General features: G+C 36.3%; 1 protein-coding gene across 20 annotated transcripts in view; it reads left to right on the plus strand.

Annotated features, from left to right (window-relative positions):
* LOC129771454 (transient receptor potential cation channel trpm) overlaps positions 1-20706 on the plus strand; it is a 338130-nt gene that overhangs the window by 164754 nt on the left and 152670 nt on the right. For all 20 annotated transcript variants that reach the window (XM_055775103.1, XM_055775106.1, XM_055775112.1 and 17 more), the window contains one exon: positions 14846-14928. In XM_055775103.1, coding sequence (XP_055631078.1) covers positions 14846-14928 — 83 coding nt within the window. The remainder of the gene's footprint in view (positions 1-14845; positions 14929-20706) is intronic.

Below are 20706 nucleotides of genomic sequence, written 5' to 3' on the forward strand. Positions count from 1 at the left end.
TGATCAAAAATGTTGACTCCCACGAAAACCTTCTATACGCAATACGATTGACGATTATCGCAAAATTGTGAACGCGTTAGAGAAGGAAAAAACTCTCTATTACACCTACCGCTTAAAAGCTTGGAAAGGTCTAACTGTGGTGCTGAAAGGCATAGAACAGGGTGTTTCACCCGATGACATAAAAGACGTTCTAACCGATAAAGGTTTTGAAGTGGCTTCGGTTACTAATATGTTGAACCGACTAAAAAAACCACAGCCGCTCTATAGAGTAGAACTAGAGCCATCAATGAGGAAATTGAAACCGGGTGAAGTGCATCCAATTTATAAAGTCACCCGACTTTTAAATCGTGTAGTGATGTTCGAAGAGCCGCACAAACGGACTGGCCCTGTGCAGTGTCACAACTGCCAATAATACGGGCATACCAAAGGTTATTGCAACCTTCCAGCAGTCTGTGTGGGATACAAAACCATTTGAATGAAATTAAACTATTCTTGAACCAACAAGACATTGATGTTTTTCTTATCAATGAAACTCATCTGACGGATTACTACAACATCAGAGTCACGGGATATGATTTCTATGGTACAAATCACCCGCACGGGTCAGCAAGAGGTGGGGCTGCGGTCCTCATCAAACGAGATATTCCACACTATTTATGGCACCGTCACAGTACTCTAAATATCCAAGCAGCGGCTGTGTGCATCGAGAGTAAATCTGAGAAAATAGTACTAACAGCACTCTACTCTTCACCGAACCACCACCCTTCGGAAGAGGAACTGAAAGACTTCTTCTTACTCCAAGGGCACCGATTTATCGTCGCTGGTGACTTTAACGCAAAACACACCTTTTGGGGATCAAGGCTGATTACCACTCGTGGTCGCGTATTATACAACGTTATCACTGCATCATGCGGTGAACCGACACACTGGCCAGAGGACCTCGCACGACTTCCGGACCTGCTAGATTTCGCTGTCACAAAAAATATTAATAGTAAACGAATTCGATCGAAGCTTCTTCTGGACTTATCATCTGATCACTCACCAATACTCCTGGAATACTTCATAGAAAAGGAAGCGAAGCAGACGTCATCTAATCTCACTAACTTTTCAACAAATTGGACAAAATATAAGACATATATATCCTCTAACATTCTCGATCTATCTCTGGATAACGAACATCATATCGAGGAAGCAGTTAACCAGCTCAGTGTACTCATGAAGAATGCTACGAAGATAGCTACCCCACCTATGAAGCCTCAGAAACACAAAAAAATTATTACTGCCTCCCACATAAAAGCAGCAGTTGCAGAAAAGCGACGACTAAAACGTATCTGGCAAAACAAACGATCGCCAGAATCTAAAAACACATTCAATATGGCACAACGTAAATTAAGAAAGCTATTACAAGACGAGAAAGATGAAAAATTCCATAATTACTTAACTGAATTATCTGAATTATTATCGAAATAATAATTACTCACTAAGGAAGGCAACTAAAAATCTAAAACGACGTCAGTTACAGGTCCCGCCTTTTAGAATGCCCTCTGGTAATTGGGCCAGAAGTGACGATGAAAAAGCAGCAACTTTTGCAAACCATCTTCAAAAAGTTTCCACTCCGAATCAATCCGGACCTAATCAAGAAACGCTCGAATTTTCTGGTGCTATAAACCAATACAAAATGAAAATCAAACATCGGCTGGTGAGACATGTTATCAATAATCATATCAATGTGAAAAAATCACCCGGTATCGACCACATCAACGGATATATGATCAAGGAACTACCTAGCCTAGCAATTGAACATCTCACGAGAATTTTCAACGCAATGACCCACAAAGGATATTTCCCACAAGCATGGAAAATTTCGACCATCATTATGATTCCTAAGCCAGGGAAAGATGCACAGAAAGTGGAATCTTATAGACCTATCAGCATCCTTCCAATCTTCTCAAAAGTGTTCGAAAAAATTATCTTAATAAAATCAGCGCCCGAGATTGAAAGATTAATCCCGAATCATCAATTCGGATTCCGAGCAAAACATGGCACTATTGAACAAGTGCACCGATTGATAGAAGAAATTCGTAAAGTATATGAAGGCCGCGGACACTGCTCAGCGCTTTTTCTTGATGTAGCTCAAGCTTTCGATAAAGTCTGGCACGAAGGACTGCTCTATAAAATTAAAAATATGCTACCACATATGAAATTGAAATTATGCGTTCTTATCTACTGGGAAGAAAGTTTCATGTTCGGTATAACCAAACTCTATCACCAGAGCAAGAAAATTATGCTGGCGTTCCTCAGGGCAGACCGCGCGTAACTTAATGACTACAACATTCGCAGATGACACAGCTATTCTCAGCAGTCACAAAAACCGAACGATTGCTTCACGGGATCTCCAGGAACACAGGAACATGCCCAATCTATTCAAATTGCATGAAACGTCGAGATCTACTGTCATCTCAATGTCTATTGTGATTTTTTCGATTTTCATAAAACTCAAATTTTGATATATGTGATCATAGTAAATAAAGTCCGAATGAGCCAATTTTTTTGCATAGGGTATTTTATTGTGCAAATCGAATCATTCCGCAGGGAGTCCCGTTTGAAAAATCGATTTGACGCAATTTAAACACATTTGGCATAATTTTGACGTAGGACTACGTCTTTCATTTCTATGCTGGGGTGTAAGTTCAAAGTTTCGAAAACGAAAGCGTTTCACCGGAGAACGAGATTTTGAGCGTTAATAACTCCTAAACATCTGAACGAAATGGTATGATAAACACTTCATTCGAAAGATTAATTGTCTACGCGTTCTATGCTTGTCACATTTTGATTCAAAAACTTGTTTAAATAGCCTTAAAATTGCTTTCAAAACAGGCTATTGAAATCACATCAATCGGTATAAAAGCGAGTGTCGCTCGGAAATCTACTCAGTTGTGATTGCGCAACGATTGAGGTCCCATCGCTGGAATGAATGGATGTTTCCATACACAGACATCAAAATCATGGAGCCTGAGGAAACTGGTATTGCAAATTAGATGCAAGCAGAGGGTATTTTTGTACTCGTTTACGCTTTTGCAAATCGGAATGTTTCCCTACCACATACTTCAAAACCATGGTGCCTAGGGATAATCGGCATTGCAAAATAGATACAAGCAGCGGGTACTTTTGTACTCGCTTGCGTTTCTGTAAATCAGAATGTATCTCTAACACAGAATTCAAACCCATGGTGCGTGGGTAAATTGTCTTTGCAAACGAGATGCAAGCTGCGATTACTTTTGTACTCGCTTGCATTTTGGCAAACCGGAATGTGTGTTTCCGAACACAGATTCCGAAACCAATAAGTTGGGAAAATCGGCATTGCAGATCTTGGCAGTACTTTTATACCCCCATGCATTTTTACACTCCGGAATTCGTAATGTAACCATAATGCATGAATTGACGTAAATTGGGATTTGTTTGCAATTGAATTGGTTTTTTTTAATTCATTCACGTTTAATCAATAATTTAATCAATACATGCAAAAGACAGCTCTGCGCAGCAGCGATGTCGTACACAATAAGGAACATCCGAGGTGCAATTATTGCTAATTGAAAAAACACAAATGATTACTCAGTCAACGGCAGTCCTATGTCAACCTTGCGGTTATATCATAGGTATAACCCATCCATGGTTTTTTTTTCAAAAACCCCAATTTCCTTTTCGGTTTTCTAAAAACTCGATATGCGACACTAGTAAATGAAGTCCGGTTGAGCTGATATTTTGCATAGGGTAGTTTTTCGTGGAGTTCAACATTTTCAATCAAATTTCTTTTGAAAATTCGAAGGTCAGTTTTTTCCCATACATCCATTGGCACTCATATGAACATACATGAACATACGGTAGTTATTAAATACGAGATTCATTCAAATATATTTTGGATTGTTTTTTTTGGTACCAAAACTTGCCGAAAAAAATATTTCACCATCACAAGGTGGGGCCGTTCTGAAAAAACGGTCAAAAATATTCAGATAAGTTGTTCAGAACATTGATCCGGATAGTTGTACATTTTCATTAAAATTCTCACTAAGTTAGAATAAAATTTAGTAAAACAAACTTTTTGTACTTACGAAATACAGACCCCGTTGGATTTTGGCACGTTTTGTTTATGGCACGGTTCGATTTTGGCACATGTGCCAAAAATCTCAACCTTAACCCTTTGGCTACGAGCGTCGTCAATAGATGACATCCGCGCGATGAGCTGTATGTACGAGCGCCGTCTTTAGACGACATCAGGGTCATACTGCACATCGATCACACCAGTGCGATGTGCATACTTTTCGGCGCAACGCTCCGTTCAGCAGTAGCACTCCGACGAAGCACACTGTCGTAGAGAAAGGGTTAAAGATTTTCGTAATCCGTTGCTTAAAATCAGACTCATTGGCGATTTCGAGATGTAATTTCCTTGGTATTTTGTTTTGGTAATTTGAATGACCTGTTGGTCCATGGGCTATAGTAAAGGGTCACGCTTGGCGGTAGAAACTTTACCTCTATCAAGCCGTCATCCGAAATCAGCACATGTTGGCAATGATGAGCCGTACAATTGTCCAGAAGGAGAACGTCCTTTGGTTCGATTCCAACTCTACTGGGAAATTTTCGAAAATTTTGTACGAGAGACTCGTGAAACGTCGTCCATACATTTTTCGAAGCGGCATATTCAACAGGAATTTGAACGTTTTTGAAGCCCTATGAGTCCTTAGTTTCTCCAATTATAAACATCATTAATTTGTGAGCGTTTGCGAATGTCATAAAAGTTATTCTATATTTTCCCATCTTTAACCCCGGAGCAATAGACTCTTCAGTGTATACCATAGTGTACCCGAGGAGAGCAAACACTAAAATATTCGCGTCATGTAACTATTTATTGAATCCTAAACATTTTTAACCACCAAAAAGTTTTAAAAAAAATATGAAATAAAAACGATTTTATTTTAGTTAGTTATTTTGGTTTGGTTATTTTAGTTTTTTTTTTTTAAATTATGAAATAAAAACGATTTTATTTTAGTCTCATCATTGCCCTAGATTAATGAAGGAAGGGATGTGAAAATGACTAACTGGTACTTGCCTAATTATTTTCTAGCTTTTAGTGCATTAAACCGTTTAACTAAAAAAGTTTTTTTTAGTTTTTTTTTCATTTTCTAGTTTTTAGTACATCATCTGTATGATAAGTATGCTGCTCTACAATAAAACCATTCAACTTTTTTTTTATTTTTATTTCTTACCTAATTTTCTTCGGAATGTTTTGATGACGTTCTGTATTCTATTAGTCAAATCATTTCATTCGATACCGATATTGAGGGGATTACAAAAACATACATACAAACAGATCAAGCTGAATGGAACCGTTTAGAAATTGTAATTGGCTATTCTGTGACAGCGGCCATCTTGGATTTGAATTTTACATAAATAGCTGTGGTCTACTGGTCAAGCCCCTTCACTTGATATCTCATTTTGATGGGGTTTTGAGAAAATATGTAATCCGCCATTTTGTAGCGGCCGCCATCTTGGATTTTTAAAATCATTAAATATGCAGTATTATAATGACTCCAGAGATAAAGATGTGTTCCAAATTTCAGATCAATCGGTCAACAGGAAGGGGTTCAAATTTTTATTAATGTGATAAAGCGCTACAGACAAACCTGTTACAGGGCAAGCTAAATAAAACCGTTTAAATAAAAAACCGTTCGTTTTTGGCACGGTTCGATTTTGGCAACACAAAATATTCGGGCTTGTTGCCAAAATCGAACAGGGTTTGTAGTTGAGTTTTGTCTTAAGCAAAACTTTAGAGCTATTAACTGTTGGTTCGAAAAAAAAAAATTTTCCTCCTTATTCCCACTATAAAATATAGGGTATGGGGTACAACATTTTCCATAGAGCGAGTGATTTGGTTTGGGAACACTTCTCACTTCCATACTCGACCAGGCCCTTTGAGTTATTTTGCAAAACTTTAACTACAGCTGGTGGTAGCAAATCAACTTCCTTCGAGCTTTCGCAAGCTGCTTATCAGACGGTCGGATTTCATAATCGATTTTACGCGACATCCTTATTACTGACCTCTGGGCAAATTTAAATTTAAATGATCTGAACGAGTGTCTAACCAATATGTTAATACAAAAAAAAATCTAGTATCACGATGTTCCTGGTCGAACCCCTCCGAAACTACTCGACCGATTTTATTGAAATTGTACACAAAAAAATGTTGGGCATGAGAATTGGTCGTAAATTCCAATTCTTCCATTTTCTGAATATTTTTTGGTTTTCTTTTTTTCCAAATTTGGCTTCAAAATACACATAGAACTCTATGGACCCTATTATAGAAATCGATACAATCACTATCACACCGAGTAAAATCTGGAATTATAGAAATCGAGGAAAACAGTTCGATTCGTTACTCTGCTCGAATGTCAGTGGTGGTGTTGAAATATGTTGAAACGAGTTTGAAATGTTTCACAAAGCACTATAGAAAGGATGCCAAATCTTTTTTTGAGACATCTGCTATGAGAATTATAAATATCTATATTTCAAAAGTGTTAATATGGTTATGTTTTGGCGAAAACTGATATTCCCTCAACGAATGAAACTTAATAGGCGTAATGCATAAATGGATGTGTACTAAAACGACATCATGGAACAATTTGCTTTACAAAAAAATACAATTATTAGAAAATGAACTTTTTCATGTATTCTCACAACTGCAATCTATGGAATTCCGTAAGGAGTGACGCACGAATTCCACTTTTTCATCAAAACCATTTTTTTTGTGCATGTAATTTTCTTTTAGCGTCGATTTCTTGTTGTAGCGGCGTCAATAGCTTTATTGTATTGGGCCACCTGTGGCCCTAAATTCTCGCTTGTTAATGTACGCTAGCAGGAATAAGCAATTTTTAGGAAGGAAATTCGGTTGATAGTAATTCAAAGAATGATAAAATTTACTTATGAAGTTATATGTATCATAGAAGAAACACTTACTTTCTGCCATTCTGAACCAAGACGCATTGATTGTCTCAGTGCATTAAGCTCCTCACTGAATTTCTCCCAATTTTCCTTAACCGGGATTCCATTTGAACTGCCTCCATAAAAACCTCGAGCAATGTTTACATTTGCTTTTATTGGTTCAACGAGTCGTTCAAACTGCTGGTGATTTGTCTGTCCATTCATTTTCAGCCACTGAAATATACGCTGGATGTAAGTTCTGCATAGTAAATTGTAACATGATTAATATAAATAATGCTGGATTGTACACTTACCTTGTAAAGACTATTCTGGCAGCACCGTAAAACAAATATTGATCAAAACAAACGAACATGTGTTGAAAATTGCATATATCTAAGGGTTTCTGAAATGTTTCCCAAAGGAAAATATCAGGGACGCAAACCAAAACAAAATAATTCTCTGGAGATATGCAACAAGCGAACCAAACAACTCGAAAAGCTCTGACACTTGCATCGATAGCTATCACTCGCTCGGTGCTATCGAATTGCTCGATTTCTATAATAGTAAAACAGAGCTAACGAGCAAAATTCTTATCGCCTCGATTTCTATAATAGGGCCCTATATTTCCTCTTACCCCTATCTCCTATTTATCAATCGCCATTTCATTATTTTTTGAATAAACAGTATCCAAATCATTTAACAGTCGTTCGTTTTTCAAATAAAACAAATTTATTTACGTTATTGAATGACAAATGGCGTTACGTACGCTTCATCGAGCTTTCACCCACATATGCGCAAGTATCCTAAGTTCGCCTAAAGACAGGTGCATCGCTTCAATGTTTTTTGAGTGACAAGCTCTGAAGTGCAAGTCTGAAAAAATTTCATTGACGGAAAATTTCCTAGTCGTTCTGAAGAGACAAAACGGATAATGCGTAAACATTGAACAACAAGATCTTTCCACAGGTACAGATATTGATATACATGAACATTCGGTTGGTGTCATTGTTGGTGTCAATTGTCAAAGTATTGAACTCCCGGCCCCGTGAGGCTAACGCCATATGAGCCTTGATAAAAATATATATTTTGGAAAAAAAACATTTGGTTGGTGGAAACGAAACAAACAAGAGAGTTCGGTCGATTGATTTTTTAGTGTATCGTATGTTGATTCAATGCGGTCAGGACAACGTTATTTTACGATATCGTGAGCTGTGTCACCTGTTCATGTTCGACATGTACGCGAAGGTAGATAGCGAATTATTGCGATTCCTAAGAAAAAAAAGAAAAAAAAATGAGTCGGTTATATATATATGATATAACCGCAAGGTTGACGTGGGACTACCTTAGCTTAGTAATAATTTGTTTGTATTGATTAAATTTTTGATTGAATGAAACAATTTCCGAATCCAATTGAATTCAATATATTTGCGTTGTGAGACCGTGTTAGGGAAACGCACTCTAGTCTGCACAAAGGCAAGCGAGTGGTGGGAACTAAAGCTCCCCCTACTTTCATGTATTTACAATGTCGATTTCTCCAACGCTGCTTGGTTTTGAAGTCTGTGTTGGGGAAACCATAAAGCGGACCAATCAAAACGAGGCAGTTAGGGCGTTTAGATAACGCTTAACATTTTACAGTTATTCAATCATTTATCTAATGAAAAACAACATTTTATTAATTGTGATAGATGCGTAGAAATATTCCCTATCATTTGATGCAAACATCTTTCCGATCCAGTAGAAAATGTTCGAGTTATAATCATTCGAAATCTTGCATTTTTTCCTGCATGTTCAGTGTTTATGTTTTCATTTTACCCCCCATATATTCCGGTTAGACGTAGTCCCTCGTCAAAAACACATTCGTACATTTATATATTCGTTGTTCATACGATATAAAAAAATTCGTTCAAGTGTGAGACGCTATCACGAGCAACGCCGACAGAGCCTTTGCTATTTCGCCAGAGCGCAATGCATAAAGTCTTTAATAATCTGTTCGACTCAAGCCCAATAGCCAATTTGGCAACCTGTGAAATGTAAATGGGGAATGATTGATCACAACAAAAATGTGCTATCAGAGACCAGCCTAACGCTTGTTGTTCAGAACTTTTGAACACACTATTGTCACAGCTAGTCACGTTCTCGAACTCACAGAACACCATTTTGAACCAATTATTTCTATTGCGGAAATTAATTTCACTGAAACACAAGGAATGCGGAACGGAAAACATCTCGGTCACAACAGGAATTTCGGATTGAATACACCACTTTGAAGATCAAACATAGTTTGTAGACAACTTTTACAAGATCTAGCAATATTTTTTTTTTGACGTAGGACTACGTCTTTCATTTCTATACCGGGGTGTAAAACCAAAGTTTCGAAAATGAAAGCGTTACGCCGGAGACCGAGATTTTGAGCGTTAATAGCTCTTAAACAACTGAACGAAATGGTATGATAAACACTTCATTCGAAAGATAAAAGGTCTACGCGTCATATACTTGTTACTTTTTCATCCAAAAACTTTTTTCAATAGTCTTAAAATTGCTTTCAAAACAGGCTATTGAAATCACCAATCGGTATATAAGCGAGCGCTGCTCGTAAACCCCCTCAGTTATGATTGAACAGCGATTGGAGCATGTTGTCGCTGTGTTGTGAAGCTATTTTCGTTTATCATGAAAGCGCTAATGAACGGTGTCACCAAGAGCCTGTATGTGCACCTAAGGCCAGAAGGGAATCCATCAGGAGGAGAGTGATGCCACGGTTCCGCTTGAAACACCGGCCGCCACACACACATATACACGCGCGGAATTCTCGTTGCTGAAAAATAATCTGCCAGTTCCCCTGGGAATTGAAAAATACATTCATGCGAAAGAGTTTATTTTAATGTTTTCTATCCTTTGCGTGAAATTCGTCGCTATCAGAAGTCGACCGAATTGGTGATCCGCAGCTACCTTTGCAGCATTTGGATCGTGGAATTGCTCAGGACTTCAAAACCGACTTGCGCTTCCAAAGTTCCGCAATTATGACGCTGCAGGAGACTTATTCGAAGATACCAATTTGTGTGTTATCCATGTGTATGTGTAAGGCACATGAAAACAGCTCGGATAAGCGCACCAGCAGCAGGATAGGTGAAGAAGCCACATCGCTATCGACCGGGAACTTTGCGTGAAATTCGTCGCTATCAGAAGTCGACCGAATTGGTGATCCGCAGCTACCTTTGCAGCATTTGGATTCGTTTGGATGCCATACAGCGTCGAGAAAATTCCGGAAAGATCTAATCGTTGCTGAAAAACAATCTGCCAGTTCCCTGAGAATTGAAAAATACATTCATGCGAAAGAGTTTATTTTAATGTTTTCTAATCATATAACACAGCGACCAAATACATTTGATTTCGTAATTTTTCAATCAAGTGTAATTAGCTGGAAAGCTTCGGAAGATTATTCTTTCCCATCAGTAGGATATTTTCGTATCTAATATTGTATGCGCGCGCAACGGAAATTGTTTCGTATCGCGAAAATTATATAATATTCAATCGATATTGCTCAGTCGCCGAAATTTTCATACTCAGAGAGTTTATTCTCCTCTAGTTTGCCTTCCAAATTGCCATCGTAAACCACACCTTCTCTCGATTCAATCACGCACGAAAAGCATACTTAAATGATATTCTGGTGGTGAAACCCATTCATTTTTCGTGAGGCGTCGTACACAAATTACGTAACGCGATAAGGAGGGAGGGGGTAGATGTTGCGTTACTTTCTGTTTATTAGAGATAGGAAATTGCGTTACGTAAGGGAGGGAGGGGGTTCAAGATCCGGATTTTTAGCGTTACGTAATTTGTGCACGACGCCTGAGGACATCGACAAGACAACATCGTTACTGAACGAGCTGAACGGCGAGGGATCGAGGGATTCATTACCTGGCCTGACCTGACCTGAAATGCAATCAGTTTGTTTTAACTGTGAGGGAGCGCAGAAAAGCCGATCGATCAGAAGGAGAAGAGAAGGTGACCAAGAGAGCATCGAAATACGGTTCCTTGGGAAGACATTGAAGCAGCCGCCACACACACACATACACGCGCACAACTCTTTTCGTTTGCTGGTTATCGAGAAGAAACCTGGAAAGAAATGATCGTTGCTGAAAAATAATCTGCCAGTTCCCCTTGGAATTGAAAATTACATCCAAGCGAGTTTATTTTAATTTTTTTCTATCCATATAATACTGCGACCACATACATTTGGTTTTGTGGTGTGTCAATCAAGTGCAGTTAACAGGAAAGCTTCTGAAGATTATTCTTCAGAACAAGGTTTTTTGTATCCAATATTGAATGCATATAACCTTGAGCCTCCAACGTAATGCTCTCGTTTTTGAAGCCACCCAAATATTTATTTATTCATTCATTCAGGATGGATTTAGATTCAACTTCAAACAAATGATCCCTAAATCAACGATAGTCCTACGTCACCCTTGCGGTTATACCATAGATATAACCCACTTCCTGTTTTTCAATTTGAAAACGAATTGACAACAATATCACATTCCAATGTCGTATCATATGGGTTTCGCAAAAAAACTGCAGTACAAACCATCCGTACTTTAAATTAATAAAATGTTTAGTATAAACAGTGTATTAATATGGTTGTGATTTTATGATTTTTCTACATATAGTATAGTTATATTAAGGTACCTATTCTATCAAATTCCATATAAAAATCCTATTCAATTTTAACGAAGAAAGAGTCGACCATATTTTGGTGACGGGGCGACGAACGTGTTAAGACAAAAAATATAACATAATATTTGCTCTACTGTATCGAATATGTGTTCTATGTAACAGAGTAAAACATTCTCTGTTACATTCGGTCATCGTCTATAGCGCTCCTTCCCTCTGTATGTCTTAGATCCCATCCCATCGTCTGATATTTATCACAGAATGGACCGTCATCATATATTTTTTCCACGGTACAATGTCATACATGACCAAACCTACACGATTTGCTCTTTATCCACGTGGAATCTTTCCTAAACGACGTTTTAGTAGCGTCCACTGTCCAGGTAACCGGCCCGGTACAACTGCGTTCGAAATCGAATACGAAAAAATCCTAGAACAGAACTGTCATTTACGGCACCATGAATATCAAACACACTTTCGTTTAAATCGTTTCATTCTATTTTAACGATCACATTCGATAATTTCATAGATCATTTAAACATTCGAGCACACTTACAATAAATTACTGTTTTTTAACAACCAAAATATTCACTACAAATAATTCATATAGCAAACAATGTTTGCAGGGTCAACTAGTATTAATATAAAATTTTACATACCTTCAACATTTTTTGGTTCGCTTATATAAAAAAATATAGCGCCGTCCATCTCTAAACCATGTGAACAATAAACACAAATACAATCAACAATTACGAAGTGAAAATCAATTTTTTTTGCAAGTATAATATTGATCAAAGAAGGACTAGCTTATTGCCTTTAATTTGATATGTCGCTCATCTGAATTGGTCCAGTAGTTCAAAAATTGATTTTGAAAATTAAAAAAAAGTCATTTTTGGAAAAAATGGCGAAAGAATTTTTTTTTTCGGATCCCCCTGAAATTTGAATGAAATCACGGCCCTTCACAAGGCCTATATTGCCACACACAAAAAAAATATTCGCTGAACTTGGAATATTATTTCAATATTTAACTTAACCAAAAATTTCTAGAGGTATCTGACAATATTCTAATTTGTTTGGGCTGTTAACCGCGATTTTAGAGCGTTGGCAGAAAATTTTGTTTGAATTCGTTGAAAATGCAACAAGTTGATAAGTTTTTTACTGTATGCGTACTATTTCAGCCATCCCATGCCAAACCGATATAGTGGCTCTCAGATTTCCGTTAAAAGCGGTAGTTCTGTTCCTTATCGCAAAATATTAGAACCGGTTTTTTCCTTTTTATTATTATTAGGGTGCCCATTACCGTTTTAGGGTAGTCCAAAATATCGATTTTTCCCTTTTTTTTCCGAAGATCACTTTTTTCAAAAATTCATAACTTTTGAACCACCGATTCCAATAATCAACATATTAAATTGAAGTCAATTAGCCATTCTTCTCTGGAAAAATACAATACTTGTGAAAACAAATGGCTTTTGTTTTTGTAGTTATTGATTGTTTTTGTTTTTCATAGTTTACATGGTCTCGGGACCAAGAGCGCTCTATTTTTTATATTTTTTCTTGAAAGCTGAGGCTTGTTTACACAACACATTTTCAAAATTCAGACTTTAGTTTTTTTCAGAATTTATTTTTTGTTCTCGAGTTATGATTTACCAAAATTAACCGATGGTCCAAAAAATCATTATTCTCCTTTTTTTAAAATGCCTGTTTTCATAACTTTTGAATTCAAATGATCGAATTCAAATGATTGAATTCAATTGAATTCAAATGATTCAAATGATCGGTATTCCAATTTGAAGCCATTTTTTTTAAAAAAAGACCACATTTGCGCAAAAAAATCATCCTAGTCGCATAAATGCATTATAGTCGCATAGGAATATTGAACGAAAACTGAAAACATGTTGCCTTTGAAAAGTAATAACGGATATGTTATGTGAAAAAGAAAGAAAAAATACAAAAAAATATGGCGCCCTTGGCCCAGTAGTTCAAAAGTATTAAGTTTTTGTGGTGTAAAAAAGAGGTAAAAATTGATTGTTGGGATCATCGGGTAATTTTGAAAAATCATAACTCAAAAACAAAAAAAAATAACGTCTCTCTGAATTTTGGATATGTTATGTAAAAAACCTCACCTTTCAAGAAAAAATATTAAAAAATATAGCACGCTTGGTCCCGAGACCATGTAAACTATTAAAAATAAATACAATCAATAATTACGAGCAGGTGTGGTATTTTTTTCGAAGAATACTAGTTTATTGGCTTGATATATTGATCGTCTAAATCGGTTGAGTAGTTCAAAATATATTGATTTTGGAAAACAATAGTTTTGGAAAAAGGGTAAAAAATTTATTTTTCGGACCACCCTAAAATGGAAATGGGCACCATGGGTCTAATATTTCGCAATAAGGAGCAAAACTACCACTTTTCATGAAAATTTAAGAACCATTACATCGGTTTGGCATGGAATGGCTGTATTATTACTATGAGTTTTTTGCAAAATAAATCTTAATAGTTTGCAATAATAGTTTTTGTTTTGCATACAATAATGAATAGTTCTTATATACTGATAAGAATGATTTTTATCAATGCCGATACTTTTGTTCAATATGATAGTGATACTGCACTATCATATTGAACAAAAGTATCGGCATTGATAAAAATAATTTTCCATACTTTTAATGGTTCTTCTTCACTTTCAAAGCATTATTCTCAAAGGCCATTTACGTTCTTAGAATTTTATGTTACAAAGGATTGCTCTAAATTCGAACTTGACCTGTATCACTCAGTATTATATGGTGAATGCTTAAAATGTAAGAAAAGGTGCTTGTTTACATTGCTTGAAGTTAGTCCAGCCGATATCACTCTCCCACCAAAACCAGTAGTGTTCCACGAATCATAATAAATCACATCGGGGTGGTGTGTATTCAAATAATACACTTCCAACAAGCACTCTATTTTGGACCGGACGAAAGACTCAGATCATGGATGCCGCCAAAAATACATTGCGGACTTTTTCGTAGCCAGACTCACCCTGCAAGCTTCTGTGAAACACAGAAAATGGAATTGTACGCAAATCACATTCGAATGCACTTAGAATAGCGTGGAACGCAATATCCCCTAAATGTGATATCTACATCATACTTAGACACAAACACTATTTTTGAAACGAATATGCACTCTAATGTTTTGTTTTTAAAATCTCTTCTCTTTTCAAATTCAGCGAACTGCACGGAGTTGGATCGAGGCAAATTTCCAAAAGCGCGAGTGCATCAAATTCATCCCGAACGTCAAAAGTGAGGAAGTGTAAGTATTTATTGTTATTTATGTTATCTGTTGTTCTCCACAGTTGTGTTGATTTGTGGCCAACAATGCTCCTGCTCCATGGGGACATTTGCCACGCGTTAATTAACCGAATGACACATAATTATTTTTTAACACTCCTATACTCGCGCATTGGTCTGTCAGATCGAGAAATCAATAATTCGTTCATTTCTCAGAAAATATCAGTACAACGACTTTGCGATTCTCTCTAGCTTCGTTATATGTCGTTCGTCATCGTTTAGCGTATCACATGTGTTAGTAGAAAGGGGACGTGTGCCACTTTTTTAACACTTTCGGTCTGACACACCGACGCGAGTATAGGAGTAACATTTTTGGATAAGTGCCTTTTTTCATATTCTAGAATATTGTAGAATTAAATGCATAAATTAATGTTAGTGGCGTGGAATATTTATTGAATATAATGCATAAGATTATCGCCGGACTATTCTTATTTGATTTCAGTCCCTTTTTGTAACTGCATTGAACGGATCCATATATGAACCTATTCATCGATATATTCGTCATTAGATTCATACGTTCAAAAGCAAAATCTAAATGTTTGACTTTCGTATAGTTTATTCGCTGAATATAACGGTCATACATATACACACTTGTCAAAGAATTTCACTTGTGGAACAATTGTAAAAAGTAAACTATAAACAAATCGGTGGCTTATGGTAATTTTAACAGTTACAGTTTCGGGAATATTTTATTGTTTGAATGGACAATATCGACAAGAAAAAGAGAAGAAATCCTTTCATGTCATCTTTTTATTTGGGGGGTCTCCGTAGCCACATTGGTTGCGCGTTCGCTTAGTAAGCGATCGATCGTGAGTTTAAAACTCAGGGCCCTTATTGACCATCTTTGTGTTGTTACAGAATAACTACGTCCACGCAACAATCATCAGCGATGGAGATCGATCCACGGTCGAATTAAGATCGATTCATCCATACAACTGCTCTGCTCTGCAAGAAACATCGGGCTGCTGTTCTATAAATAACTCAACAATGATCAACAACTGTCTCCGCTGTCCGGTCTAACTGGATAATGGAAGAACAGATAGAAAACTCTTACACCTAAATGGCTAACTGTGTAAATGTGTACCATATGCAATGGTATAGAAGGGAATACTCTAACGCCGAAAATGGCAACTGTGTTATGTGCTAATTATAGATATGATAAACATGTGACATGTCCACGATTAAAATTCGGCTCTGTTACAGCTAAAATGCTAATGAGCCTAAAATAAACAGAAGGGATTAAAAAAAATTATTTTTATTCCAATCAAAAAAAGACATTAATTCTTAGTTTACCAAAAATACAGAGACAAACAATATTAGAAATATGCAAACTTTGTATTCCAGAACCTTTATCATCTGGTAATAATCTAGAAGGTCGTTATACATTCTTCTCTTCGAAAAAAAGATCCGAAAGACGCATATTGTTGAAATTGAATTATTTGATCAATATAGTATTCCGGGATATAATGTTGATGCTTGTTTATCACATTCTAGACATACTGGCGGTGTTGCTATTTATGTCAAAGAATCAGTTCAATTCAATCTTCGCCTCAACGAAGTTATTGATGGAAACTGGTTTTTTGGGCATAACAGTTGAACGTGGCATGAAGATGGGTAATTATGGTGTTTTGTATCATAGCCCCAGCTCAAGTGACCAGCGTTTTGTTGAAATTTTAGAAAACTGGCTCGAAATGTTCCTTGATTCTAGCAAATTAAATATATTAGCTGGTGATTTCAATAACAATTGGCGTGATGACTACAATTCGAACCATTTGAAGCGCTTATCTGATTTCTTCAATTTGAAACAAACAGTAAATTAATTCACGCGTATTTCCACTTTAATTGATTATGTTTATTCCAATTTTGAAACTATCAACACAGTCACGGATACCAATTTGAAAATAACCGATCATGAGACCTTAGTTATCAATATTGTAGATAATTTCGTGGCAAACGACGAGTTTGTTAAATTAAAGTGCTGGAGGAAATATTCGAAACATGTTGTTTCGAATCTTGTGACGAGAAGCATGGATTTTCCATTCGAGGTCGATAATTTAGATGAATCAGCAGGTGTTCTAACTATTACCTTGAAAACGTGTACAAATAAGCTAGTTACGCAAAAGTTTGTATCTTTGAAAAACTCAAACAGCTGGTACAATTTGGATCTTTTGCGCCTTAAACGTGAGAGAGACAAATGGTACAACAAATTTCGTAGAACAAATGATGGAAATCATTGGAATAAGTACACGATCGCGCGCAATAGATATTCACAATCGATTAAGAAAACTCGTTGTGAATATATTCAGAGGAAGATTGATCAGCATCAAAACAACAGCAAATAGTTATGGAAAATTTTGAAATCTTTATTGAAACCTAGTAATAGTAAACCGCGGTCCATAGCTTTGCATGGCACACTTGAACAGTCTGAACAGGCTATAGCATCTAAGTTTAATGATTATTTTGTCAATAGTGTTTCATTGATCAATCAGTCCATTGAATTGGTCGATGAACCTGCCGGTTATGATAGTAATTGTAGATTTGAAAGATTTCACCCAATTACATTAAATGAACTTAGAACTATTTGCTTTTCTTTAGGAAAAACGGCTGGATAATGTTAATGCTAGAGTTATTCAAGATTGCTTTCATGTCATCGATCACATCTTGCTGGACCTTATTAATAAGTCTTTATTAACTGGGCATGTGCCTCAGGTGTGGACGGAATCTTTCATAGTTCCTATGCAAAAGGTTGCTGGAACGATTAAAGCCGAAGAGTTTCGTCCCATCAACATGTTGCACACATTAGAGAAAATATTAGAATTATTTGTGAAAGGCCAGCTGTTGCAATATTTAAATCTCAACGCTTTGTTAATACCAGAACAATCGGGATATCGGGAAGGACATTCCTGTGGAACCAGATTGAACTTGGTGTTAGCAAAATGGAAAGAGAAATTAGAATGTAAAGATACCATAATTGCTGTTTTCTTGGATCTAAAACGCGCTTTCGAGACAATTTCTAGGCCCTTGTTGTTATACGTTGTAATACGATTAAGCGCTTTGGAATTACGAGTACTGCATATAAATGGTTTGAAAGTTATTTGTATGACAGAACTCAACGGACTATTTTTAATGATTCAATTTCCAGTCCCGTAGGGAATAATCTTGGAGTACCTCAGGGAAGTGTATTAGGGCCCCTTTTATTTATTATGTACATCAACGACATGCGACGAGTTTTACGATTTTGATACTGTGTTATTCATTGCAGCTAATGATTTGAATCAGGTCGTTTTACATTTGAATGGAGATTTGCGTTCTTTAAGTAGATGGTTGAAGTATAAGCAATTGAAGTTGAATATAAATAAAACTAAATTTATGGTAATCTCGCGAAATCGTTCTAATGAAAACGTCTCAATTATAATTGATGATGAGACCATTGATCGCGTTCGGGAGATTAAATATCTTGATTATTGATGACTCAAGTTCAATACTCACATTGACAATGTCATCAAGAAAATTGCCAAGAAGTATGGAATCTTATGCCGATTTAAAAACGATTTAACTATTTGCAGCAAAATACAGCTATACATACAAATCAATCATCTCTCCTCATTTAGACTTTTGTTCTTCCATATTATTTTTAGCCAATGATACATAAATATCGAGATTACAGCGTTTGCAGAGTAAAGTAATGCGGTTGATTCTAAAATGTAATAGATTCACTTCCTCATCTTTGATGCTGGTCGCTCTAAAATAGTTATCCGTGAAGCAAAGAATTGTCTATGTAACTATGGTGTTCATTTTTAAAGTAGTTAACGGTTTGCTGCCTCGATATTTGTGTGATCGAGTTGAAAGAGGAAGTGATTTAGGAAGTTATAACACTAGAAACGCGAATGAATTAAGAACACCTAATTTCTTGTCATGTGCTTCACAAAATTCGATGTACTTCAAAGGAATAAATGTTTTCAACTCGATGCCAAGACATATTAAATGCGCAACAACACTTACAGAATTTAAAAGGCACTGTATTTCACACGTGAAAGCTGTCTTTAATTAAGAGTCGAACGATTTTTTTTTATTTTATGACGAATATTTTTATTGACGAAGTTTTATACGAACGGATAATTAGTGTGGACAATTTTTTGTAGTTTGTTTGAATATTTTAAATTAACCTGACGAAGTTTTTTAAGGGATTATATTATGTAGATTATTTATTTTTTTAAATTATCGTTTTTTTAAATTTGTATTGATCTCTATTATTTCTGTCATGATCTGGTGATGATGGACTATTTTTATTTTGTTGTTTTTATAGTTGTATTAGTTGAAAAAAAAATATAAGTAGTCTACAAAAATTTGAGCGTCGCGCGCGTGCACAGATATAAAGGATATTAAATTGACAGATTTTTAAGTGCCGGTCTAGGAATTTTTCGCAAAGGAAATTTTCTCGATTTCTCTGGCGGTTGGACTTGTGCTCTGGTGGACCACTTGGCTGCAAGGACCTCGTCGGGACCGTATCGGTTCTGTGGCGGACATGACTGAATATTGGCTTGTCTTTTGACATTGCAATTTTTTTGAACTTATATCTGTGAATAAAATCAGTGCGTTTTTTTGTGTTTGCTATAGGGGAAAGGGGGGCAGTTTCGGACAATGCTTGTAAAAATTAAGTGGTACAATTTTCAATCAAATTAAAAATATATGCAAGTTAACAGCCCTTCCGCCAACAGCTGTCATATGGTTTGACATCTCCTGGTCGTTTATTACTTACGAAAACAACACAGTGCCCTTTTTCATACACATTTCGAAACTTTTGACCTTGAAGTTGTAAGTATTTCCCTAATTCCTTTGTGAACGATTCAGAGATTTAAGTACACCACCTCAGTTAGTAACTGATATGAAATGAAAAACGTGCATACAACGGGAAAACAAAGGTCTATTTATTAGATAAAATTATGATTTGTCTTCGGATGGTGGGGGCATATTCGGACACTGTTTAATACCTCATAAAATATGTGTCTGATTGTTGTTTACTAACAAACATCAGTTTAGTCTGATTCTCAGACCTAATGATGGTACGAAACTACGAAAAGAAAAGCGATATAACTAGCATCAACGAAGACGAGATGGAAAGAGCTATCCAACTAGTTTCGAATAGAACGTTTTCATGATTCTAGCTCACAACTGGTCCAACTGGGTCCATTGCTAATTTCCCAACTAACGGTTGCATAACGGGAAAACTGTTTCTCAATGTTCTAGAATATTTGAAAAAGGTAGCAAAAAGCAACGTAAACGAGTCAATTTCAAAAAATCAAAAATCAATCAACAAGTCATTGCAATTTGAAAACAATTAAATATTGCCGAGAAAATTACACAATTCATGTGTCTTTTCCACCTCATGTCACAAATCGCTTACAACCGCCAGTTATGGACCCTTTCAATCAAAAGCTCTCAGTTTCCCAGAACGATTGGCTATTCAACCATCATGGAAAAACTATTTTTATGCACGACCTTTCAGAGATATGTATCGGCTTATAATGCTTCTTTCAATCTGAGTAATATCCTAGCTGGATTCAAAATGACAGGTTGCTCTTCATTCTCAAGAAAGATTTTTTCGGACAAGGATTTCGAATGCTCAAATGATTTCACCTACTGGAGCGGAGGAAGCAACTGACTCATCGGATAATACAACAATGCTGCAAATCATTGCGTCTACAGCACAGATAGATTTTACTTTGGCAACTTTGTCCCC

Source organism: Toxorhynchites rutilus, chromosome 2 (assembly GCF_029784135.1).
Source record: "Toxorhynchites rutilus septentrionalis strain SRP chromosome 2, ASM2978413v1, whole genome shotgun sequence".
NCBI classification, from domain to species: domain Eukaryota; kingdom Metazoa; phylum Arthropoda; class Insecta; order Diptera; family Culicidae; genus Toxorhynchites; species Toxorhynchites rutilus.